Source organism: Myodes glareolus, chromosome 8 (genome assembly GCF_982192425.1).
Source record: "Myodes glareolus chromosome 8, mMyoGla1.1, whole genome shotgun sequence".
NCBI lineage: Eukaryota > Metazoa > Chordata > Mammalia > Rodentia > Cricetidae > Myodes > Myodes glareolus.
Window position 1 is genome coordinate 101735401 of NC_142033.1, and position 24872 is coordinate 101760272.

The window sequence follows — 24872 nt, forward strand, 5'->3', positions numbered from 1 at the left end:
CCAGGGCCCCCTCAGCTAGCCCTTCTTCCTTGCTGTCCCTCTCTGCTGTGCTCTTCCTCCGCCCTCTGTAGTGTCTTCCAGAGAGATCTGCACTCTCATGAACACAGTCTCTACACCCGCAGATGGATGCATATTCCCTTTTTGATGTAGAATGCTTTGCGGGGGGGGGGGGGGAGACTGAGGGACCTCCTTTCCCCTGCAGCCTGAAGCACAGGATGTCTGCCTGACCTCTGTGTTTCCCCACCCCCAATGTCACCGCAGCAGGGGTGGGTGGACTCTGTGACAGGAAGAGTGTGTGTGGGGGCTGGGTGACCCCGGAGCAACAGGGTGAGCCTGGTGCCTGATGGTTCACGGATGGAGTCTCTGGGCTGGGTATTCATCCTGCTGCAGTTCTGGGGTGAGTACTTGGGGGTCCCCACCTGTGCACTCCCTCTTTCTGTCCAGCCCATTTCAGCTGCCTGATCCCCCATCTGAACCACCCTGAACTGGAAGCTTGGACCCTTACAGCATCTTCAGGGGAATCCAAACCATGACCTAATCACCAGCCTGCGAGGACCGGAACCCTGGCCTCTGGCCTCCATACTCTTTTGTTCCTTTGAGACTGGATCTTGTCATGGGGGGGGGTCAGGTTCCCACTATGTAGCTCAGGCTGGCCTGGAACTCATAAACCTACCTGCCTATGCCTCTGGAGAGTTGGGATTAAAGGTGTGCATCACCATGTTCCACATGAATTAAAAAAAAAAAGTATATATCTGGTGTGTGTGTGTGTGTGTGTGCAGGGGTCCCCAGAGGCCAGAACTGTGGGGTCTCCCTCCAGCACCCTCTCCTTCCCTTTACCATGTGGGCTATGGGGTATGGAACTCTCGTCCTGGGGTTTATCAGCACGTGCCTTTACCTGCTGAGTCAGCATGTCGGCCCCTATGTTGGTTATGTGTGTGTTTTGTGTGTGTTCATGTCTATGTGTATGCATGTCTATGTGTATGTCTGTATGTATACGTGTATATGCATGTCCATGTGTATAAATGTATAAATGTGTGTGAGAGTATATATGTGAATTTGTGAGTGTATGTATCTGTGTGTATGTTTGTGCATGTATGTGTGTATGTGTGTGCACATATGTGAGTGTGCATATGTGTGTATGAGTGACTGTGTGTATGTATCTGAGTATGTATGTGTGTATGTGTGTATACACATCTATGTGTGTACATGTATTTGTATGTATGTGTGTTTCTCTCTGTGTGTGAGTATGTGTGTGCATGTGTGCACAGAGGCCCAGTGTGCTCCCCCTGACTCTTCCTCTGCCCATCTCCACTGATTTTTCTAAAATTTGATCTCTTTTTTTGTTTGTTTTTGTTTTTGTTTTGTTTTGTTTTTCAAGACAGGGTTTCTTTGTAGCTTTAGAGCTTGTCTTGGACTAGCTCTTGTAGACCAGGCTGGCCTTGAACTCACAGAGATCTGCCTGCCTCTGCCTCCTGAGTGCTGGGATTAAAGGCTTGCGCCACCACTGCCCCGCTGAGATTCGGTCTCTTGTGGCTTGCTTGTGGGAGTAGCTGACCGAGAACTCATGGATCCTCCAGGCTCTGCCTCCCCAGTGCAGGGTGACACCACCTTGCTCTGTCTTCTCCAGGGGTTCTAGGATCTTGAACTCGGGCCCTCATGGGCTTTCTAGATTTGGGTCAGACTTGTATCCCTCCCAGGCCTGCAGGAAGCTGTCAGCCTGAGCGTGCAGCAGTGGCCCCGTTCAGTGAGGGTGGCACAAGGTGATGAGATATGGCTGTCCTGTGGCGTGAATCAGAGTCGGGCCTGGGAGAGGCTGCGTGTGGAGTGGATCCGGGACAAGGTTGCCCTCTGTCACCTGCTCATCTCCAATGGCAACCTCAACACTGCGGGCTGTGGGGTTCGGGGACAGCTGTCCTGGCAGTCGCTTACAAACTTTAGCCTGAGACTGGACCACGTGAGCCTCAACGACAGCGGGGACTATGTGTGCCGGGCCACCCTGGAGATCCCCAAGTTGCAAGAGGCCGAGGGCAATGGGACTAAGGTCCTGATAGTGGCAGGTATGAACGGGGATAAAGAGGCATGTGAGTGGGGAAGGCTCTCGAATTCCTGGACTCCTGAATCTTGGGTCCTGTCTGTAAAATTGTTCACAGCACACTTGCGACCCTAGCACATGGAAAAATGAGGCAGGAGAATAACAGAATCAAAGCTAGTTTGGATTCCATAGTGAGCAAAAGAATCAGGTTGTTGAGGCAGGAGGGTCAGGAGTTCAAGGCCAGCCTGGACTACATGAGATCCCGTCTCCAAAAGTTGCGTGAGAGGCTGGGGAGGCAGCTCAGTGGTGAGAGCACCGGCTGCTCTTGCTGAGAATGAGGGTTCTGTTCCCAGTACACACATGGTGGCTCACAACCACTGTGGCTCCAGCTCTAGAGGACCCTACGGCCCTCTTCTGGCCACTGTTGGTACTGCAACACACGTAAAAATAGTCATTTAAAAAAAAGATGGCAGACCTGTTGTCCTGGCACTTGGGAGGCTAGCATGGGCTACAGAGGAGAACTTATCTCAAAATCAACATATAATAGAAGAGCCAGGTGTGATGACACTCTCCTGTCTTCCCAACATTCAGGAGGGTGAGCTTCAGTAGGATGTGGCGGCTTGTCTGTTATCCTCCTGCCTACGGGAAGCTGAGGCAGGAAGACGGCCAAGAGCTCAACACCTGCCTGGCCTTCACTGTCTCCCACAGAACAAGTGTTTAGCTTGGCTGCCACGGCAGGGCCTGGTGGGACCCCAGTAGCCTTGGGCTGGTACCCACTCAGTGGTTCCTGCCAGTCTGTGTTGTGCTAGACCCCGTTTGCCGGGATGGAGTACCTGGTGTGTTTTCCTCAGCTAGCAGGGACATATCGCCATTGCAGGGGCTCATCACCACCAGCCTGAGGAGTAGCCAATTAACACGCTGTGGGGGTGGAGAGCAGCTGCACCCAGCTGGCTTCTCTACCACCAACAGCCCCCCAGGACCCCTGCTCACGTCAGCACGTGCAAGAGGAGAGATGGGGATGATCCACCTTCGCTAAGTCATAAGATCTCCACTTCTGATTGCGGTTCCTAGAGTTGCATAGACCTGGCCTCCAGCACTGTTTGTTCATAGACCGGCTACATGGCTTGGGGTTTGAGCTCCAGCTCCGTCACTGGTCCTGCCATGTACTGTCCTGGGCTCTCCTGTCTGGGCAGGGTGAATTGACAGTGTTGGCTTTCAGCGTGGTTTGTCCTAAGATTTGGGATTTGGATGAGAGGTAGGGTGAGGAGTGGGGACAGAAGTCATTTGGAGGAGGCAGAGTCTCAAGAATAATTCGGAGGGGCCCCTAGTTCTCAGTTACACCCCACGGATAGCCCAAGAACACCATTTTGCTTACGCGCTTATTCTCAGAAGAGGATCCTGAGGTTCTAGGTGGACACCTGCCTAAATGGCAGAACAGAACTGGCAGCTTCAATATCCTGAAGCAGGTGTCTGGGCTCCACAGTGGTCATCCTTCTGAGACAGGAACCTCTTCCTTGCAGGTGACCTCCAGCCGAAGGAGACCTCCAGTTCTTCAGGTGAGCCCATCCCCTCCCCCCACTTGCCCCACCCCACATGCCCCTCCCCCACAGACAGTCCTTTGTCTCCCCACACAGGGCTCCTGTTGGTGCTTCTGGTAGCTGGGGGTGTGGTGGCAGCCTTGGTGGTGCTGGGTGCTGTGTTATGGGGTCTCAGCAGGTGTCGCCGAGAGGACTCAGGTGAGAGCACCTGCCCAGGTGAGTCTCAGGGAGCTGAAGGCACCTCGGTACATGGTGCTACCGCCGCCATGTGGCAGATGTCGGAACTGCAGCACTCTGCCAAGGGGGCTGGGGGTAGGGATAGGGGTGGAGAGGAGGGATGGTCCCTTGCCCGTGCCTAGACTGCTATGGCCACTCTTAATTTACTGTCTCTTTTTTATTTATGTCATTGGCCCCCAGGAAACTCCTTCTACAGCAATGTCCTCTACCGGCCCCGGGAGATTCCACACAGGCCTCAGGTCCGGCCTAAAGAGAAGTACACACACAGTGAACAGAGAGCCCAGGTTATATATTCCACCGCCTTCCCCAAACCTGCTCCACGACAGCAACTTCAGGTTTCCAAACCCAGCCCCAGGCCCAGGCCTGGCTATCCCATCTCAGTCCATTGTGCATCTCCTGCAAGTCGTAGGAAGTAGGGACAGGCCACTTGCTGAGAGGAATCCTTGAAGTCAAAGAGGAATTGGAGACCCTTGAGAACACAAAATGGACCTGGACAAGAGCTATTTGAGGGCGTCACTGTTTTTATAAAGGTGGGGGGAGCGTCCAACAGCTAGAGGCTGAGATCAATGATGTTACCCAGGAGCTGCCAATAAAGGATCCTTTAAGTACTATGCATGGAACCCAGGGCCTCAACCATGCTAGATAAGCGATTTATTCGTGAACCACACCCCCATCCTCACTGGGGGATTCTAGGCAGGTCTCCACCCCTGACCACACCCCCAGTCCCTCACTGGGGGATTCTAGGCAGGTCTCCACCCCTGACCACACCCCCAGTCCCTCACTGGGGGATTCTAGGCGGGGCTCCACCCCTGACCACACCCCCAGTCCCTCACTGAGGGGGGAGTCTAGGCGGGGCTCCACCCTGACCATGCCCCCAGCCCCTCACTAGGGGAGTCTAGGCAGGGCTCTACTGATTCTCACCCCTAGTTCTGATTTTCCTCTTTACTTTGAGATAAATTCCTGTGGGGGTGGGGAGGATCTGGAACTGGCAATCCTCTTGCCTCAACCTCACAAGGGACAAGCCTGCCCCGCCAAGCTCAATTTTAACAAGACTTGTCAAAGATGCAATGCTAAAGCCTGTGACTCTGTTCGTTGGAGTCATTTGTGGGTTCCAGGATCACTGGAGATGACCTGACATCACACCTTGGCCAGGAAGCGTCTACTCCACTTCTGATTTTTCCTTGTTTTCAAGACAGGGTTTCTCTGTGTAACAGCTCAGGCTGTCTGGAACCAGCTCTGTAAACCTGGCTGGTCTCGAACTCTCAGAGATCCACTTGCCTCTGTCTCCCGAGAGAGAGCCTGGTGAACCTGATGGACTGCCTTGTATTTTTATAATGGGGCTAGAGCAACGGCTCACAGGTTAAGAGTACACACTACCCTGCTTGAGAACCGATTCCTAGCAGTCACTTCCGGTGGCTCAAAACTCCAGGCACCTGCACACACGTGCACTTACCCAAACACATTTCTATTATAATTATGTAATTCCCCACCTTCCCTTGCTTTTATGTCCAGTGAGCAGGGAGTACACACTCGGCCCTGAATGGCCCCTTCCTCCTCAATGGGCCACCAGAGAGCTTCTTCTCGATCGAAAAAAGGAAGATTTGAGGGTCAGGGCTACTAACATGTACCCTGCCCAGTTGTCACCTTGAAGTGACCGGGCTGCGGCTGCCTCCCCTCCCCCGCTCCTATGGCTTTCCCAGGGGACAGACGTTTGCTCTGCCTGAGAGGTCAGAGACCCCAGCTGCTGACTGGGATGAGGTGAAGCTGTCCCCATCTCTGGGAACATCTAGCTTCTAAACCCAGCTGGGTTCCTGTGACAAAGGCTTTGCTGTTCACTGCTCAGTACCCACAAGCACCTGTGCTTGCCATGACTTTGGGAACGCTCCAAGGTCTGAGCGGTCGCCTGGCCTCTCTCCGCAGCTCCGAAAGAATAGCAAGGAATGGCAAGGTTTTAAAATTCGTTTTTATTACATTAATTTGTTAATTTATGGTGTGCGCCTTGTGTGTAAATCAGAGGACAACGTGCAGATGTCTGCTCTCTACTGCCACCGTGTGGGCCGTGTGTGTTCCTGGGCCTGAACCTGTCAGGCCTGGCAGCAAGTGCCTCTTTTCTCTCTCTCTCTCTCTCTCTCTCTCTCTCTCTCTCTCTCTCTCTCTCTCTCTCTCTCTCTCTTTCTCTCTCTCTCTTCTGTTTTTTACAGGCAAAGCCCGCTCACAGAGAGGGGGCCCTGAAACCTCCCAGAGGGCAGTAGATTTGGCTTGGAGGGAGTCTGCGTCATCGGTCCCCGGTCCCCTCTCTGGTCGGGCAGCCAGTGTGCAGGGTCCCCTCAGGGGCTCTGGCTGCCGGTGATAGGGTAGAGCAGCGCCAGGTGCTCTGCGCCCTGCACAGGCAGCGGGCGGGCACTGTAATGCAGGACCAGCTCGGGCACGCTGGGGAAGGGCCCGCTGTGCTGGCCCAGCACCACCTGGTTCTCCCGGGTTCGCGCGAACTTCAGGTGCATGGAACCCTGACTGCTCCTGTGGGGCAAGGTAGAGCATCATTTTTCCAGACCCACTCAACTGTCCATCTCTCCACAGCTGCCTTCCACAGGTGCATTACTCTGGGTCTCCAGGGACACCTCTGGCAGCCCCACCCAGTGCCTCTCTATGGAACTGACAGTCACGAGTGATTTCCTGACCTCCATGGCTCCGTAGGGTAACTTACCCTTTGAAGCTCCGTTTTGGACCAATTAGAGGGATCAGAGGGTAAAGATGCTTGCAGCTCACGCTTGATGACTTGAGTTTAGTTCCCCAAGACCCACAAAGTGCAAGGCAAGAGCTGAACCTCAAAAGTTGTCCTCTGACCTCTACACCCACGCATGCACAAAAGTAAAAGAAAAGTTGCAGCACTTGGGAGGCAGAGGCTGGCAGGTCACTACAAATTCAGGACTAGCCTGGTCTACATAGAGAGCGCTGGGCCAGGCAAGACTACATAGTGAGACCTCTTCTCACAATAAATAAATAAGTTAAATAAATTACTTCTTTAATCCCAGTACTTGGGAGGCAGAGGTAGGCAGATCTCTGTGAGTTGTTCCAGGCCAGCCCGGGCTCTGCAGTAAGACCCCCTTCCCACCCTGCTCACCCCGGCCCTGATGGCTCCCAGCTCAGCCTGAGTACCACTTTTATACACGTTTTCCCTCAGCCTCTCATCTTCCACAATTCTATTTTGGAACTTGAGTTCATCCGTGCCCGGGCCCCAACTCATAGTGGCATTTTTTAATGTACACAGTGTTCTGCCTGCACACCAGAAAAGAGCACCAGCTTTCACTATATATGGATGCTGGGAATTGAACTCAGTACCTCTGGAAGAGCAACAAATGCTCTTAACCTCTGAGCCATCTCTCCAGTCCCTGATAGGTATTCTAATAATGTTGAGTCAATGAAGAGACTAACTCTACTCCTATGCACCCTTTTAAAATATTTTTCACATTTATTAATTTATTTATATGTATATTGGGAGAACACATGTGGAGGTCAGAGGATAACCTGTGGAGGTCGGTTCATTATTTCCACCATATAGGTCCTCAGAACTCAAGTTCCTTTTTCTCTTTCTTTCTTCCTTTTCTTCTTTCTTTTTCTTTTTTTCGGTTTTTTTTAAATTTTTATGATTTATTTATCTTTTATTTTATGTGCATTGGTGTGAAAGTGTCATATCCCCTGGGACTGAATTTTTTCAGACAGTTGTGAGCTGCCATGTGAGTGCTGGGAATTGAACCTGGGTCCTCTGGAAGAGCAGTCAGTGCTCTTAACCGCTGAGCCATTTCTCCAGCCCCTCTTTTTTGGTTTTTCAAGACAGGATTTCTCTGTGTAACAGCTCTGGTTGTCCTGGAACTTGCTTTGTAGACCAGACTGACTTCGAACTCATAGAGATCCACCAGCCTCTGCCTCCCAAGTGCTGGGATTAAAGGTGTGTGCCATCACCACCACCACCAGCCAAACTCAAGTTGTTTAGGCTTGGTGGCAAGTACCTTTACCCAACTGAGCCATCTCGTCATCCCAGATATTTATTTATTTTGGGTTTTTGATATGGCTTTCTCTGCGTAACTTTGGAGCCTGTTCTGGAAACTCACTCTGTAGACCATGCTGGTCAGACTCACAGAGATCCGCCTGCCTCTGCCTCCCGAGTGCTGGGATTAGGGGTATGCGTCACCATGATCGGCTATATTTTACTTTTAATGCGCATGCGTGTGCGCACGCGTGTGCGTATGCACCCATAGTGGCCAGAAGACTGCGTCATATTCTCTGGAGCTGGAATTACAGGCAGTTGTGAGCCACCAGATGTAGGGGCTGAACCCAGGTCCTCCCAAAGAGCAGCGAGTGCCCTTAACCACTGAACTACCTCTCCAGTCTCTTCCTTGCTTTTATTAAGACAGTCTCATGTAGCCCAGGAAAACCTCAAATTGGATGAGTAGCCGGGGCTGAACTTGAACTCTTGGTCCCCCTGCCCTCTCCTCCCTACCCTTCCACCCCCTAGTGCTGGTACCACAGGCCATGCTACACTGGACTCACACTTTAGGGATCTTAAGGAACCAGAGTTTCAAACTCAAGTTCTCTCTAGAACATCCTTGAGAATTTGCTTCACACTCAAGGCTGCATTTCAAGTTTTGGACAGGGCCATTCAAACGAACCTTCGAACCTGATTCCAGTTTCAAGCTCGCTCCGAGTGGGACCCATTTAGCCACTGACCCAGGAGCTCCACCCAGTCGCCTGAAAGCCCGCCCTCTTTCCAGAAATCCCCACCCACTGGCCGCCCTGAGGCTGGGTCTCACCTGAGGGACAGGATGCAGTCCTGAGCCCTGGTCTCACTGAGCCGCACTAGGTAGCTGCCTTCCTTGCAGAGGGACAAAAGGTTCTCGGCCTCTGCACGGCTCAGGGGGCCATGAAACCACCTGGGCGTGGGGACAGATATCTCCAGCTGACTTCATATACCTAGGGGCCGAGGGAAGGACCCCAGGGCACAGCCAGGCAATTCCCTTGGACATGGTGAGTGGGGCCAGCCCGGGCTACATAAGACCCTTGCCAAAAAAATGAATGAATGACAGAGTGAATGAAAGAGACCCCAACCGCCTTGTAGTTCCTGGGTCCCTGGGGTCACCCCTCCTTCAGCATTCGCACTCACGGCTGCTTCTCCAGGGCCAGAGCCGCATCCACGCGCTCCGCAGGCTGCGGTCTCCGGCCGTCCTTGGTCGAGCCTGGGGTCCGTTCCCAGTCAGGGCCATCAAATTGTACTGGGAGACGAAGGTGAGAGGTTGTTAAAACCCGCCCACCTAGAGGGCAGGACAGGAGCCAGCCAATGGGATCTCAGTTTGGGGCACACTATCAGAACCTAGGAGCCGGCGGTGGAGTGTAAAGTTAAGACAGGATTGACACAGGAACTGATTGGTTTTTGGAAATAAGGGGGCGTGGCCACCCAGAAATTAGACTCTATGGAAGGGGCGGGACATTGTCTTGACTGTGTGGTCAGCAGGGATGGGTTGGAAGTTTGTAGTCAGCAGGCAAGAGTGCTTGTGGGTAAGCAGGACTACCCACGTGGTGGAAGGCAAGTGCTGCTGCAAGTCGTGGCCACATCCTTCCATTCTTTACATTGATCCTGTTACTCTTTCACTCTGTTGAGCTAGGACCTGTCTGACTCCAAGTCTACCCCGTGACAGCTCCTAAAAACCTCACGTTATCTTTCACCAGCTCCCACACAACTGAGTGCGACTTCGTATTTCATCTACAACCGTCCTGTTGGGTTGGTCCTACAATGACCACAAATCCAGTGTGATGTCACAGCCACGTCTCTTCCCAAGACTACACAGACTGGGGTGCGGATAAAAAGGCATTTTCTCTGGGGAAAACTGAGGCAGTGGAGGGAGGGAGGAGGCCTTTGAAGAGCCTGAACTTGAACATACCCGCGAAGGCCCTGGAGATATGATCTTTCTTCCACTCCCAAGGCTGGTCGTATTCATCTGCTGGCCTCTCATCCTCCAGGGGCAGCCGACTCTGGCCAGAAGTCGCTCCATCCTCCAGCTCTGCATCTTGCTCCTCATATGGAGTATCGTAAAGCTGGACAGCTCTGCTTGGCCGTTCTGGGGTGGAGGAGACACTGGTCACCCTCCCGTTCCATGCAGAACCATGCACTCGTGCCCAGCCCTGTGCGCCTACCACTCGAGCAGGTCTGGGAATCATAGGGCTCCATGTACCCATCATCCAGAGCTGGCAGCTGAGGCTGGGCATCAAAAGGATCCGCGTACTCAGTGTCTGCTTCGGGCTGTCGGGAGAGGCTCAGGTTAGTTCTGATGGCCTGTTGTGTGACAGTGTGCTGCCTGCCTGCCTGCCCCTGCTGGACCATTTCACATTTCTCAGAGTAGGCTGGTCAGGGAGTCCCCAGGATCCTCCTGTGCCTGGCTCCCCAGTGCACAGGTCACCACATTCAACTCTTGAAGTGGATTCTGGGAATTCAAACCCAGTTCCCAGAACCCTCTGGTACTGTTCTAATACCAGCCCCTAAACCCTTAGTAAAGAGATAAGCCTGTTTTATAGGCAAAGAAGCAACAGCAAAGGTCGGTGACCTGGGGAGGGTCACACAGCTGGGGAGAACAAGGCAGGGTTTAATCCAGTCTGTCCTGTCTCCCTGAGTTCCTTCCTCCTCTCAGGTTCCCCTCTTCCAGAGGCTTTGGGTGCAGGATGGCAAGTTTTAGGCCAGCTTGGGCTGCACAGAAAGAACCTGTCTCAAAACCAAACCAAACTAAACCAATGGAGCAGTGGTTCTCAATGTTCCTGATGTGACCTTGTAACACAGCTCCTCAGGTTGTGGTTACTCCCCCCCCCCAATAGAATTATTTTAATTGCTTCTTCATAACTGTAATTTTGCTACTGTTATGAATCGCGGTAAATATATGCGTTTTCTGATGGTCTAAGGTGACCCTTATGAAAGGGTCATTAAACCCAAAGGGAGTCACCACCAACGGGCTGAGAAACATTGCCACAGAACTAAGCAGGGCTGGAGCTCCATGGGCAGAGAGCTCTTGCCCAGCATGCATCAGATCCAGCTTCCAGTGTGACACACACGCCTGTCACCCTGTGACACACACTTAGGAAGTAGAGGCAGGAGTCTCAGGTATTCAAGATTATCCTCAGCTAAGTAGTGAGTTTGAGGCTAGTCTGAGCTACCTTGCACGGAGCCGCACACAAAACAAAAACTGCTCCCACCCTCGGTCTTTCCGAATGGAGATAGGCTCGAGGGGGACTCTGGCTAACCCAGAAGCTCTTAGACTTCCCGGGGGCGGGGGAGCATGAGGTTGGGACTCTGGGATGATGGGGACAGAGCACCAGTGTCCGTCCGCCACGCACCTCCTCCCCAGGGTTGCCCAGGAGGGCCTTGGCTCTGGCCGTGTCTGCAGCCTCCACTTTGATCAGCCGGTGCCTGGGAGAGTCGTACTTGGAGTCCACCGGCCCTGCGGGCTCTGACTCGGGGCGGCCATCGGCGTCCTCGTAGGGATCCTCGAAGTCCAGGTCCTTCTGCTCCCGGTAAGCGCGAAGGATGTCGCTCTCTGTGTAGTCGGGGGTGGGCGGCTGCGGCGGAGGCTTCCGGCCGCCAAAGCTCAGATAGTCCCGGAGCCACTTGGCCATCGATGTCCCCGGAATTGACTGGTGTCAGACCGGGGCTTCCATGCGAGCTTCTCAGCTCGTCCTGGGGAGCGGGGGGGGGGGGGAGAGGGAGGAGACAAAAGGGGCAGGAAGAAGGGAGAGGAGAGAGAAGGGGAAAGAGAAGGTGGTCAGGAGTCCTAGGCTGGGCTCAGAGCGGAGGGGGCAGCAGGTGGTGATCCCAGCGTTGCGGGAGTCGTGCACTTCGGGTTACTGGCAACACAGTATGGTGTCAGCGCGGTTGTCCCCCAGAGCTCCACGCACAAAGTTGCCAGAGGCTGGACCACCCAGAGGGTCGTACTCCCTGTGGACTGTTGTCCGATTCCAAGGGTTCAGTCGGTCTGATTCCTTAAATCCACATCCATTCCCTTAATCCCCTTATACCTTACCCACCCCCATCCCTTACCCTTTATTCCTTAACCCCCGACTCTTAACCTCCCCCCATATCCCTTACTCCCCCATCTCTTAACCTCCCGATCCCTTAAAAACCACTTCCGTACCCCTTAACCTCCGGATCCCTTATTCCTCCCCCCCGCATCTCATACCCTCCCTTTTCCTTACCCCTCGGATCCCTTACCCCCTCCCCCCGTACATCTTAACTCCCGGATCCCACACCCCTACATCTCTTACCCTCCAGATCCCTTACCGCCTCCTTCTCTTAACCTCCCCAATCCCTTTACTCCTGGGTCCTCCCCCAGACCCCCTGCAACCTTTTAACCTCTCAATTCCTTAACCGCCTACGGCCGCAGCCACCGCACAAAGGGACATAAACCCCTGGGTCCCGGCCCGGGCTCTCGGGGCCGAGGGAGGGGCGAGGACACCCGAGTCCCACCGGGTCCCGCCCCCGCTCCGCGACAGACCTACAGACCTCAGACCTTCAGCCGCTCCGGGGCGGGGACGGACCCGGAGGACGAGGACACCGGCGCGGGGACCGAGTCGCCCTTGGGACCGGGGCCGGGAGGGTATTGGACGAGAGACCTGAGCATCGCGCAGGGTCGCGGCTGGCTGTGGCGCGGGGCGGGAGGCGCCGTCCGTCACCGCCGCGTCCGTCGCTTTGTGGCGGGCGAGGGGGAGGGGCAGGAGGCGGCCGCAGCTGCGGGTCCGCGAGGGGAGGGACGGGAGCGGGTTTGGACCCCAAGGGTTGGAGAGGGGGCTGGGAAGTGAGCCCCTAAGGAGGGGAATTGCAGGGCAGGAGTCAGCCAGAGTCAGCCATAGCCACTGGTTAGTGTTCCTTAGACTCCCCAAATGGTAAACGGTGCAGAAAGCATTGACAGAAGAGTTACTGCTTGGGCTCATGTTGCCCAAGCTGTCCTCCAACTCATTTGCAACAAAGGATGACCAGGTCCTAGTGCCTCAGCCTCCCAAGTGCCAGGGATGACACTTGGGGCTTAGTGTGTGCTAGGCAAGCGCCCTACCCACTGAGATGTTCAGGTTGGAGAAAGAGAAGCTATGGGCGTGGGGTGTTACTCAGGCCACCCAGCCGTCAGTTTGTGTTTGGACTTCTCGAGGGTGGCACTGGTCCCTCACAGGATGTGCGTTCATCCTCTCATCCGATGTGAGCTCTGCTTTCCATTGGGGAAACTGAGTCTTACAGCGGGTACAGCATCCGGAGTCCTCAATGTCTCCTGACCACCGGCAGCTCCTATCTCAGTCTCAGAGTCCCCAGAGCGCGGGCAATCGTCCCGTTGGCGCAGGCGGCTGCAGCCGAGCGCATCACACATGAGCTTCGTCCGCCGCACGGAGGGCAGATAACTGCACCGTGACAGGAATGGCAATCAGGAGCCCCGAGGCAGAACCAAACGGCGCTTGACTTCCTCCTCGCCTCGGAGCCTCCGGAGGGGAGCGGGCGGGGTGTGTGTGGTGGTGGTGGGTAAACAGAGAAAAGAGCCGGGACTTGACTTTCTGATGAGGGATGGGGGTCATGGCAGCCATCCTGATACATCATGTTGGATGACTTGGAAAATGGGCATGGACAGTACCCGAGTATGTCCCATTGGTCTGACTGTAACACACATGCCCTACCGCTGCCCGTTTTAGAAGTACAACCCAAGGGTTGGGGGGTGGCGGCTAAAAGGGGAGCGCTGGCCTAACACTGGGCAGGGGAGGCTTGTCCTACATCAAGCACCTTAAACTCAAAAACAGAAATGAAAATAAGACGCATGAGTGGGTTGAACAGTGTATCAGAAAAGCCATAGAGCCTGCTGCACTCTAGTTCTAGAACATTCCACCCCCATGTCCCTGCCAGTTTCCATGAATCCATCCTGTCTCTGCACCAGCTTGTTCTGAATATTCCCTGTCAAGGAGTCTCACAGTGGTTTGGTCCTCTCACTATTTCCACATGCTGGTAGTAGGTGACATGCGATGGAGCTGTGTGACTGCCCATCACTGGCAGGCACACAACAGTGCTTGAAGTGGGGCCTCCCCGACTGTACCTCAAATCTGGGAAGAAGCGTGCCAAGGCACGGGGACAGGAGGGGAGGTACACTGGTCCACGGTGAGTCTGGTGGCCAATGCCTTTAGTCTACAGAGACCCAAGGAGCCATGAATGTGTTTGTAGGGGACCCTGTGGAGGCATGTCTTGCCTGGTACAGTCTGATGGCAGATGCAGAACTTGCCCAGTAGCTTCCCATTTGGAGGTGCTGTCTACTGTGAGGCATGCACACAGCCTGAGGCAGGAGGTGTGGCTCCACCTTCAGTGGTCCCCAGTCAGGTGAAGTAGAGTGCTTCCCTGGGCCGTAGCCTGAGGAAGACGCAAGTCACCGAGTTTCAAGATTCCCAGTCTGGGGGGGGCCATCCAGCTGCTCCCCAGTGCTTTAGTCTGCTGTAGGAACAATGGTGTCTGGGGCAAAAAGGCCTCACATCAACCCCCTAGCAAGCAGCTCACGTGTCCCAGCACAGGGGCCACGTTTGAGACCAGCAGGCTGGCAGGGGGCCACGAGTGGGCTGGTCCAGCTAGTTTCTAAGCTGAAAGGACAGGTGGTGGGGTCAGTGCTAGCCTTGTGACTCCTGTTGCCAGGGACCCCCCAGGGAGCTGATGGAGGAGATGGCACTTGAGGACATGATGACAGCTGTAGAGCTGGGGAAGCCAGGGTGGGAGTGGCATAGGGAGGGTTCCAACCAGACTCCAGGGTGCCACTGATGTGTCTCTGTTCTTGTGGGGGCGGGGCATGAGGACACAGGTGTGAGAAGGAAGAACTTCAGGCTCCAAGGAAAGCAGACTCCAACACAAACATTTCAGGCTTAAGATCAACTTGGTTCACATCTCTCATCCCAGCCTGGTGAGGTGAAGACAAGCCTGGGCTACACATGCCTGTCTCTCCACTGTCACCCCACCCAGGCTCACTGTGTTCTAAATGACAGACTCAGGCTCAGCAGTTTTCCTACAGAACCAAAACACAGACTCATGTATTGCCAAATTCTGAATGACGGACACAGGCTGTGGTCCAGGCCCAGACTGGCTGTGGCTGAAATCTCAGGTGAGTGTTAGCTCTGGTTGGACAGTCGGGCAGGGTCTCTCGCTGGTCCACATGGCTGTCAATTGATTTCCTTCTTTATCACACAGTATTATTGTGTTGCAGGTAGAGTCCCAGGCCTTGTTGGGAGGCAGTCCTCAGGGACTCTGCCACCTGTCCCCTGTCAGATAGTGTTCAGATCTGTGGCAGGGAGGGATGGGGCAAACAGGTTCCCTATAACTCAAGGATTGACAGAGTGGACCAGGTTGTCTGTCCTGGGACACCTGGTACTAAGGGACATTGCCTCTCCACACCCTGCTGGGATCCACCGCAGACACAGTCACAAGGAACTTGCTGAGGGTGCCTTCCTTGATCCCATCTCCTCTGGTTTCTTGGGTCTGTGATGTCACTGTAGGGGCTCAGCTGTCACTGTCCTCGCTGTCCCCATATGCACCCAGCTGGCTCAGGGAGGAGGCCCCAGGTGTCTGGGGTGCAAGGCTGGCTGTCTTCCTGCTCTCGGGGGCACCTGTGAGGAGGACAGATCAGTCCAGGGATGCAGGGCAGGGGAGTATGCCCAGGTTAGAGGACCCATGACAAGGTCACCCCAATCCTACACTGGGCCAGGGAGACCCTGCCCAGGCAGCTGAGTGTCCAGTGGCCTCCAACATCTGACCTGCTATGTGGCTTCAGGCAGTGGGTGACCCTCTCTGAGCTTTAGGATCTGGCAGTGACAACTGTGTCAAAGATGTGCCAACCCCAAGCAGGGTGCTCTCTATATATGGTGAAATTATCCAAACCACAGAAAGGACACTGAAGCTGCAGGTTACATGGACAGCACCCCATCAGCAGCTACCTGGTGTCCCTTGACACTAACCAGCCATATGGTGAATTTAGCTATCATGTGACTTCGATTCCAGGCCTTTGCTCCTTTTATCTTTTTTGTTTGAGACAGGGTTTCTCTGTGTTGCCCTGGCTATCCTGGAACTCGCTCTGTAGCGAGGCTGGCCTCAAACTCAGAGCTCTGCCTGCCGCTGCTTCCTGAGTATTAGGTTTAAATGTGCGGCCAGCACTGCCTTACTCCTTCTTTTTGGAGACGGAGTCTCATGTAGCCCAGACTGGCCTTAAATTTGCTATGTAGTTGAGGCTGACCCCTAACCCCTGATCCTCTGCCCATTGAGCCCTAGTCCTCAGGTCGCTGGCCTCACCTCACCCACCCTATGAAGCTTCTAGACAGTGCCAGGCACACTGCTGCCACCCAGGGCTGCTGATGGAGACTTACCCACGGCAGACATCTGGACCTGCTCTGAGCCCCCATTGGCTTCCACTTTCACCTTCTTTGGCACCACTAATCCGGCAAGTTGTGCCCTGCTGCCCACTGACTCTGCCTTCCTCTTGGCCTTTGGTACCTGTGGGGACCGTGCACATCTGTCGCCCCTGACCTCCCTGGCCTCCCCAACCTGGCTCTCTGGAGCCAGTGTGCACATGCTGCAGTTCCAAATTCCTCTCTGGCTCCCAAGGTCTAGGGAGACATCAGAGGACTTCTCACCTGCTACCTACCCCTACCCACAGTTCACAATCAGTACCACCAATAGCTAGTGGCACATAGTAGGTGCTCAACCTGCAGTCCAAGCTGGTCTTGGTCTCCCCATGTGCTGACACGACAGGGCTCTGGGGGTGTGAGGACGTGAGGGACCACGTGCAGGCAGGCCTGTCACCCTAGCCCATGGTGGCTGAAGCAGGACTGTGGATTTGAGGTCAGGATGGGCTGTGGAGTGTGACTCTGCTTCAAAGAAAAACAAAACAGAACCAGAGCGAGTCTGGGTTCCACATGGGAAGAGGGCCCAGTTAGCATGCTTGCTGGAAGAATGAGGACCTGAGTTCAAGTCTCCAGGACCACCAAGAGCTAGGCAGAGCAGCACATGACTGTAACTGAGACGAGAGAATCCCGGGCCAGTACACACAGCTGTCTAACATGGTGGGAGGGAGGCTATCTGCGGATCTAAAAGCTGAGTATGTGCACTGGCACTCATATCTGGATGCAGCTGGAAGAGGCTAGAAGGCCCTAGAACCTTCAACAGCTGGGGCCACAGCTGTTTCAAAGTTCAGAATGTGCCCAGGACCTTGATGGGAAGTAGGGACACACCTTCTTCCTTCAGTGGGCCAGATCTTGGTTCTGTGGGCTTTTGTGTTGTTCACTGTGCACCCATGCATGGAAGCCAGAGGCCGACACCTGTCTTCATCAGTTGATCCCCATCACGGTTTCTGAGGCAGGGTCTTTCAGTGATTTGGCAGATCCCACTTGGTATAACCCAGGACTTCCTGCCTCTGCCTCCTGGTGCCAGATCCCAGGCCTGAAGGCCTATATCTGGCTTTATTTATTTATTTATTATATACAACATTCTGCCTCCACGTATGCCCACATGCCAGAAGAGGGCGCCAGATCTCATTACAGATGGTTGTGAGCCACCATGTGGTTGCTGGGAATTGAACACATGACCTCTGAAAGAGAAGCCAGTGGGGCTGGAGAGACGGCTCAGTGGTTAAGAACATTGCCTGCTCTTCCAAAGGTTCTGAGTTCAATTCCCAGCAACCACATGGTGGCTTACAACCATCTGTAACGAGGTCTGGTGTCCTCTTCTGGCCTTCAGGCATACACACAGACAGAACATTGTATACATTATAAATAAATAAATATTAAAAAAAAAAGAGCAGCCAGTGCTCTTAACCACGAAGCCATCTCTCCAGTCCCAGTCTGGCTTTATATTTTGAAACAGGCTGACCTCAAACATGAGAGAGCCACCTACCCCTGCTCCAAGTGCTGGGATTAAAAGTGTGTGTCACCACGACCAGAGCACCTGGCTTTCATCATGGCACTGGGATAAACCCCGGTCCTGTGCTTGTGGGGCAGGCACTCGACTGGCTCTCTGCTGTTGGCGGACTGTTTCCTCAGGCTCAGCAGTAGGAAACAGGGCACTGGAACCACGTTGTGGGCTGTCTGCCCTGTTAGGAACAGCCCTGCTGCCCATGGAACATGCCCCCCCCCCCCCAACATGACCTCTGGAAGAGAAGCCTGGTCCTGCTTACCTCATCCAGGATGGCTGTGGGGTTAGGTTTTGCTGCTGAGCGTGGTCGGGAAGGCGGAGCTTCATCTTCTGAGTCAGAATCCTCCAGAAGCCTGCGGTGGCGAGCCTCCTCCAGCAAGGCCCTATAGGATGAACACAGTGAGAACCTGCTGCAGGGACGGCCCCTAATGGGAGCAGGGGGTGATGCTAACAATTTTGAGGACAGTGGCCCAGGCGCTGAGGGCTTGACTAGCACATGGGAGGCTCGAGGTCCATACCCAGCACTACAAAAATAAGTAAGAATATACAAGCCGGTCGAAGAGGCACATGCCTATCACCCCAGCTCTGGGGAGGTGGATGATGGAGGATCAGGAGCTCAAGGCCATCTTTGGCTACTTAGTGATTTTGAGGCCAGCCTGGACTACATAAGACCCTGTCTCAAACAACAAACCCACAGCCATGGGACCGACATGAAAAGCCAGTGATGGTCATTCAACACTGGATCCTGAGGGTCTGAGGGGACAGGGCAGGAGGGGACTCTGAGCTGAGGGGGGGAGAGGCAGCCATGGAAGGATCCAGAAGGGCCCTGGCCGCTCACGCAGTCTCACGCTCATCTTCCTCCTCCTGCTGCTGTCGCCACTGTTCCTGCGACAGGCGGTGCTGCAGCAGCATGGCCTCAAAGTCCACGTGTGCCTGCCGCTGGTTCAGGTCCTTCAGCTCCTGCAGGTTTTCCAGCACCTCCATCTCCAGCTTCGAGTCTTTCGTGCGGTTCTCTAGGACCTTCATGGGGTTGTTCAGTTCCTCATCCTCGCGCTCCTTCTGCACACGCTTTTCCTCCTCCTCCAGGAGCTTCTCGGCCTGGAAGTTGCGTGTGGCTCCATGCTCCATGGTGTAGTCCGTGTTCTCGGGGTCTGTCTGTAAGGTGAGGGGAGGGGACAAAACCGCCAATGGCTGCAGGTGGTGACCATAACACAGACCACCTGACTGCAGGGGTGAGCTTCTATCCCCTCAGGCCCCAGTTACTTTGGCCCCCACCCCCCACCCCGTGTGTGCTCTCTGCACCTTCAGGCCTCCTGGCTGTGCATGCATCACATCTTCATAAGTTCTTGCTTATGAACTACACAGACAGGCTAATGTGGTATGCACCCGTCTGGCGGGTGGATGCAGGGAGCTACGATGTGAGTGAGGTTAGCCTGGGCAACTGAGGACTTCGCTTAAAAAACAAGGGTATGAGGGGATGGCTCAAGGGTTAGAGCACTGGCTGCTCCTGCAGAGGACCCGGGTTCAGTTCACAGCACCCACATGGTGGCCCATGATTACCTGTAACCCTATTCCCAGGGGACCCGACGCCCCTTCTGGCCTTAAGGGCACCAGGAACATTATCACATTCCAGAGATAAACAAATGTGAGATAAAAATGTAACTTATTCACGCTTGTTCACTTAGTCACGTTCACTTTGACTAAATTTCTTTTTTTGAACTCACAAGACAAAACTAACCAAACTCATGGCCTCTAATGGTGTAGACCAGAGAAGGGAATTATCCTTCTTCTGTCTTTGCCTGAATTCCCGGGTTTTTGACGAGTGCCTGTGAAGCCCTGACTTCCATCCCAAAAAACAAAGGAAAGTCATGATTTTTAGACAGCTGTGGCAGCACATGCCTGTCATCCTGGCACCAGAGGTGGAGGTAGGAGGATCACGGTCACTCTGACTGTGCAGGAGTTTGAGGCCAGTCCCTATTACAGGAGACTAAACAAACGAAGCCCAGCACAGTGTGACTCCACAGTCATCACCTGTGCACCCGACCCCACGTCCCGCACACACGCAGGCGGGCAGGCTTGTCTGTGTGTGGTCCTGCTGCAAGCACCTTCCATCTGCACCTATGTGTGGTGTCCTCAGAGAGAAAGGTGCACGAGTGAAGGGAGCCCCTACCTTGAAGGTGATCTCGGCCAAGCAGCGCGTGCACTTGATATAGAAGCGGAAGATAGGCAGGCCCAGGTAGGCCTCATTCTGGACTGTTTCCTTGCGTGCATTGAACTTCTTCCCCTTGTAGATGTATTCTCCACATGTCTTACACCTGCAGCCAGAGCAGGTGTGTGAGTGTCTTTGCACTCTGCTCCAGCACCTGACCACAGCATACACACCTCCATGGGCAGGGAGGACTACACTGTCTGGGTGTGTGGGGCTTCTGAGACTCTGAACAAACAGGGAACAACAGGATCCTGTATCCTGACCTTCTCTCCTTCCTGCCGTGCTGACAAACACCTCTGGCTTAGTCCTACCTCAGGGTCTTTGGTCTGCAGATCCCATGGCCTGAGATTCTAACAATCCCTGACTGTACAGCAGGTAGGTCACCTGCCCTGCCTCATGTGTCCTTGTGTGGCTACCAGAGGATGGGCATCATTCCCACTCACCACCAGACTGTGAGCAACAGTAGGTGTCTGTGGGAGGGATGTGGTGGTTTGAATGTCTACTACAGGGTCATACATTGGAAGGCTTAGTCACCAGGGAGTGGCATTACTTGGAAGGATTGAAGGATCAAAAGGATTAGGAGGTGTGGCCTTGTTGGAGGAAGTATGTCACTGGGGTTGGGATGTGAGGTTTCAAAAGTCCATGGCAGGCCCAGTGTTTCTCTCTGCCTGTGGATTAGGATGTAGCTTCCAACCACTTCTCCAGCACCATCCTGCCATGCCTGTCATGCCTGCTGCCAAGCTCCCCATGATGATGGACTAAGCCTCTGAAACTGTAAGTGAGTGCCAACTAAACGCTTTCTCTTCTAAGAGTTCATGTGTTTGCTGGGTGGTGCTGGTGGTGGCGCAAGCCTTTAATTCCACCAATTGGGAGGCAGAGGCAGGAGGATGTCTGTGAGTTCGAGGCCAGCCTGGTCTACAGAGCAAGTTCCAAGACAGGTTCCAAAGCTACACAGAGAAACCCTGTCTCCAAAAATGAAACAAAACAAAAAACCAAAAACCAGAACCAAAACCACACAAACGAGTCCCCACGTTCAAGGTAACTAGGATAGGCGCAGATGAAGGAATGAGGGTGATATACAGTCAGCCAGCTAACATGGGCAGCCACTCTGTCCTCTGTAGTAGGGTGTGACTACCGGGGAGTATGATTCTCACGCAAAGTCAAGTTTGAAGGTTGTTTGATTCCGAGCTGGAAGAACCAGAAAGTAGGGGAAGGGTGGCATGAATGTTTGGGGGAGGCTGTCCCAGGCAGCCTGTCTGGGATGAGGTGGGAAGCAGGCTCTATGAGGAGGGCAGGAGCCACTGACATGAGAACTGTAGAGGCCATGGCTACTGCAAAGACCCTGGGGCAGGAAGAGGGCTGCCACTGGAGGGACCAAGTGTCACTCTGACTGTCCAGTGAGGCCTTCTGATGGGGGGCTGGGGACCCCATGAGAATGTTTGCTGTTTCTTCACAGACTCCAGCCCTGGCCTCACACCCTCAGGGATTCACCTCATGTTGAAGGGGGCCATCAGTCGAACCACATACTGCCGGTCCTTGGGTAGCTTGAGTTTCGGGATCTTTGACGGGTCGAAGTCAGGTGGGTAGTATTTCTGCAGGGGAAGAAAGTGCTGCTGTTTTCCAGTATTCAGGGCCCACGTGGGCGGAAAGGGGGTCTGGGAGCCATGTCAGGGGACCCACCATATCCCAGTTTTAGGGATCTGCCTAGGATTCATTCTTCTCGTGCCTTCCCAGACATGGGCCATTTGAAGAACAGCCATGAGGAGAGAGGAGCGTACAAGCTTCCAGAACCTTCTCTCAGACAAATCACAGGGTGTGTGCATGTTGCTCCCCCCAGAGCTGTGACATGCCTTCAAGGGAAGGTTCTAGAGGCCCATGATTTGCAGTGGGGGTGGATCCCTCCTGCCCAGTACATGGGACTCTAGATGCTCATGAGATAATGGGGCCCAATATAAATCAGGCATTGTCGATGATGGTCTAGCTTGGACTAGGGAATCACATAGGCTCTTGGACACCATCTCAGGGTAAAACCTGGACAGTGAATTCTTCTCTGTGTACTTGGGAGGCTGGGGTGACACACACACAGGCACAGCCACTCTGGGTTATCAAGAGCATGCTAGGGGCTGGAGAGATGGCTCAGAGGTTAAGAGCACTGACTGCTCTTCTGGAGGTCGTGAGTTCAATTCCCAGCAACCACAAGGTGGCTCACAGCCATCTGTAATGAGATCTGGTGCCCTCTTCTGGCCTGCAGGCAGATACACAGACAGAATATTGTATACATAATAAATAAATAAATATTAAAAAAAAAGAGCATGCTAACGCCCACAACTGCCATCCCAGCACCTGGCAGTATAAGATGGGGATGGTGGGGATGGAGAATGACAAACTCCCCTGTATAAAAAAGTCAAAAGGAGGCCGGGAGGTGGTGGTGGCACACGCCTTTAATCCCAGCACTCGGGAGGCAGAGGCAGGTGGATCTCTGTGGGTTTGAGGCCAGTCTGCTCTACACAGCGACTTCCAGGACAGCTAAGGCTGTTGCACAGAGAAACTCTGTCTCAAAAAAACCAAAAGTCCAAAGCTGTGTGAACCACCAGCAAGGAGGCACTCTGCTTTGGACACCAGACCTGCTGGCAGCCAGGCCCATGGGGGAGGGAGTTGTCTCCCTTGCTTGAAGGGAGCTTTGCCAAGAGTTCAGGAGGACACCGGCCTGGTGGTATGTTTGCCAGTCATTCCAGCAGTCAGGCTAGGCGCTGCACGAACGCACGTGGTGCACAGACAGACATGTAGGCAAAAGATAAAAATAAAAATACATCTTTTAAAAATGAATATAGCCCAGTGTAGGGGTACACGCCTCTAACCCCAGCAACTGGGAGGCTCAGGCAGGTGGGTCTGAACCTGAGGCCACTCTGGGCTACATAGTGAGGCCCTGACTCGAACACAAAATTCCAGGAAATGGAAAGTCAAGTTTTTGAAGAGAGGAAACTTGAGTCCTTGTGTCCCAGCCACTGAAACTAGTGTAGAAAATGCGGCCAAGAGCTATCTGATATTCGCTTAACAGAAACTGGGACGAACTGAGGCCACCAGCACCACCACCCCCAACGGTCCGGAAAAAGCGACTGGATAGTTTCCTTTAGAAAACCCGTCGGATGAAGTGACACAGGCGCCACTCGCCTGGGGATGATTGACGTCTTCTAAACCGGAAGAGAAACATAAACTAACACCGCCCCTGGGAAATGTGATTGGCAAGAGCTTGGGAGGCTCCGCCCCACTGAAGGCCGTTGGGGGGGAATTCCTAAAGGAACTAGCCGGAAGGAAGTGAGCCTCTCCCGCAGTCCTTGGACGTCCCACTCGCGGCAGAGACATCTAGCCTCCGAGCACTTACGTTTAGAACTTTTCGTTCCGACATATTCGCTTCCTGTTCGTCGAGCAAGCGAAGGAGCAGTGTTCTTCGTTCCCCTCGGAGTTTATTCGGCCAGGCGCCGCCTGTCTCTTGACGTCACTTCCTCGGCTGGCTTACTGACGAAGTTCATACGCTTTAGCGTTCTCATTGGCTGTGATATCTGTCGATCAAGGTCCCGTGTGCGCTTTTGTTCCTTTCCTGAGTGCGGGCAGGTGAGGCAGTAAATAAAAGTTCCGGGAGTATGTGGTTCACTTGTGTGCCTATGCACCACGCTAGAAAGAGTCAATAAGGTTTTGCTCCTGATCTCTGCTCTATTGATGTTGTTTGTATTTGATTCTGTGTCTCACTGTGTAGCCCTGGCTGTCCTGGAACTCACCATGTAGCCCAGGCTGGTCAGGAACTCACAGATCCGACTGCTTCTGCCTCCCGAGTGCCGAGATTAAAGGCTGTGCTACCTCCCCACTCTGTTGTTTATTTCTTCTTTCCTTCCTCCTTCCCTCCTTCCTTGCCTTCCTCTTTGCACAAGCCAGGCAGTCACTCTACCACTGAGTCACTACCCAGCCTCTTCCTAAAATGTCCAGAGGGCCTTAAATTTGCAAGTCTTCCTGCAAGTCTCTTGAGTAGCTGGAAATCAGTGACCTGCTTGATTTTTATTGTTTTGCTGTTGTTGGTTTGTGTTTTTTTCTTTTTTTTCTCTTTTGTGAGACAGAAACTCACCAGGCTGACCTTGAAATCTCAGTAATCCAGCTGCCTCTGCCTCCCGAGTGCTAGGGTTAAAGGCGTGGCAGAACACGCAAGCTTAGACTGGCTTTTACGTTTGCTTAGTTATTATTTGTGCACACAAATGATGGCAAGCCCCCGCCATTGGGCCCCGCCCCCAGCCCCTCACTGGGGATCCTAGGCAGGGGCAGCACCCCTGAAACACGACCCTAGCCCTACTCCTTTTTCTTCTTCTTAATCTTGGACAGAGTCTCCAGGCTGACCTTTAGCTCCCCACCATTCTTTCCCTCTGTCCTCATTTCGACAAGGCCGGACTGCATCCTGTTTGACTCTCAGATGGGAAAACAAGTGCTATGGTGTGTTTGTCCTTTTTCAGTGTCGATGATGGGAACTCGGACCTTACACCTTGCTTTATCCGCTCCCTTTCTCTCACCCGCGTGCTCCCCGACCCTTACACCTTTAGACATTGTACCACGTGCTGTGTCCTCCAAAGCTCCTGAACCTTGAGCCACATCAGCTTCTTTTCGTCATGAAGCCCTTGTTTGGGGGGTTGTAGGCACTCGAACACAGACAACCCATCACACTGCTCACTCAGCGGACAAGATGGACAAGCGGCTGGAGAGGAGGCTCAGTGCTTCAGGTCTCTGGCGCCCTCTTCTGACTGCCGTGGGCACTGCCGTACTCCCCACAAGCACATATTTGGAAATTAAATACTTAAATTTTAAAAATGGACAGTTTTAATAATTCTTGCCAGGCAGTGGTGACGTATGTCTTTAATCTCAGCCCTCGGGAGG

The 24872-nt window shown here is 53.7% G+C and overlaps 3 protein-coding genes across 8 annotated transcripts; 1 reads left to right on the top strand and 2 right to left on the bottom strand.

The window, feature by feature from the left end:
• The first annotated feature begins 297 nt into the window (after positions 1-297).
• On the top strand, positions 298-4418 carry Tmigd2 (transmembrane and immunoglobulin domain containing 2). Of its 2 annotated transcripts, none has more exons than XM_048427453.3 (5): positions 298-397; positions 1698-2057; positions 3553-3588; positions 3667-3786; positions 3988-4418. In XM_048427453.3, exons 1-5 carry the CDS (start codon positions 355-357, stop codon positions 4221-4223), a joined length of 795 nt encoding a protein of 264 aa, XP_048283410.1. In that variant the 5' UTR covers positions 298-354; the 3' UTR covers positions 4224-4418. The 2 variants fall into 2 exon arrangements, with proteins under 2 accessions (XP_048283410.1, XP_048283411.1); XM_048427454.3 differs by having other exon boundaries at positions 3667-3768.
• Positions 4419-5914: 1496 nt separating this feature from the next.
• On the bottom strand, positions 5915-14552 carry Shd (Src homology 2 domain containing transforming protein D). The gene is made up of 7 exons (XM_048427423.3): positions 12344-14552; positions 11182-11521; positions 9994-10099; positions 9741-9917; positions 8966-9074; positions 8616-8735; positions 5915-6324 (listed from the first exon to the last, which is right to left on the bottom strand). Exons 2-7 carry the CDS (start codon positions 11458-11460, stop codon positions 6135-6137), a joined length of 981 nt encoding a protein of 326 aa, XP_048283380.3. The 5' UTR covers positions 11461-11521; positions 12344-14552; the 3' UTR covers positions 5915-6134.
• A 298-nt stretch (positions 14553-14850) lies between these two features.
• Yju2 (YJU2 splicing factor homolog) lies at positions 14851-24688 on the bottom strand. 5 transcript variants are annotated; one of them, XM_048427418.3, is made up of 9 exons: positions 24551-24688; positions 23341-23556; positions 21450-21550; positions 19920-20064; positions 18588-18904; positions 18012-18132; positions 16546-16744; positions 16207-16333; positions 14851-15453 (listed from the first exon to the last, which is right to left on the bottom strand). In XM_048427418.3, the coding sequence occupies exons 2-9, from the start codon at positions 23362-23364 to the stop codon at positions 15354-15356; spliced, it is 1134 nt and encodes a 377-aa protein (XP_048283375.2). In that variant the 5' UTR covers positions 23365-23556; positions 24551-24688; the 3' UTR covers positions 14851-15353. The 5 variants fall into 5 exon arrangements, with proteins under 5 accessions (XP_048283375.2, XP_048283374.2, XP_048283377.1 ...); XM_048427417.3 differs by having other exon boundaries at positions 24536-24674; XM_048427420.3 differs by lacking the exon at positions 16546-16744 and having other exon boundaries at positions 24536-24667.
• Positions 24689-24872: the final 184 nt, after the last annotated feature.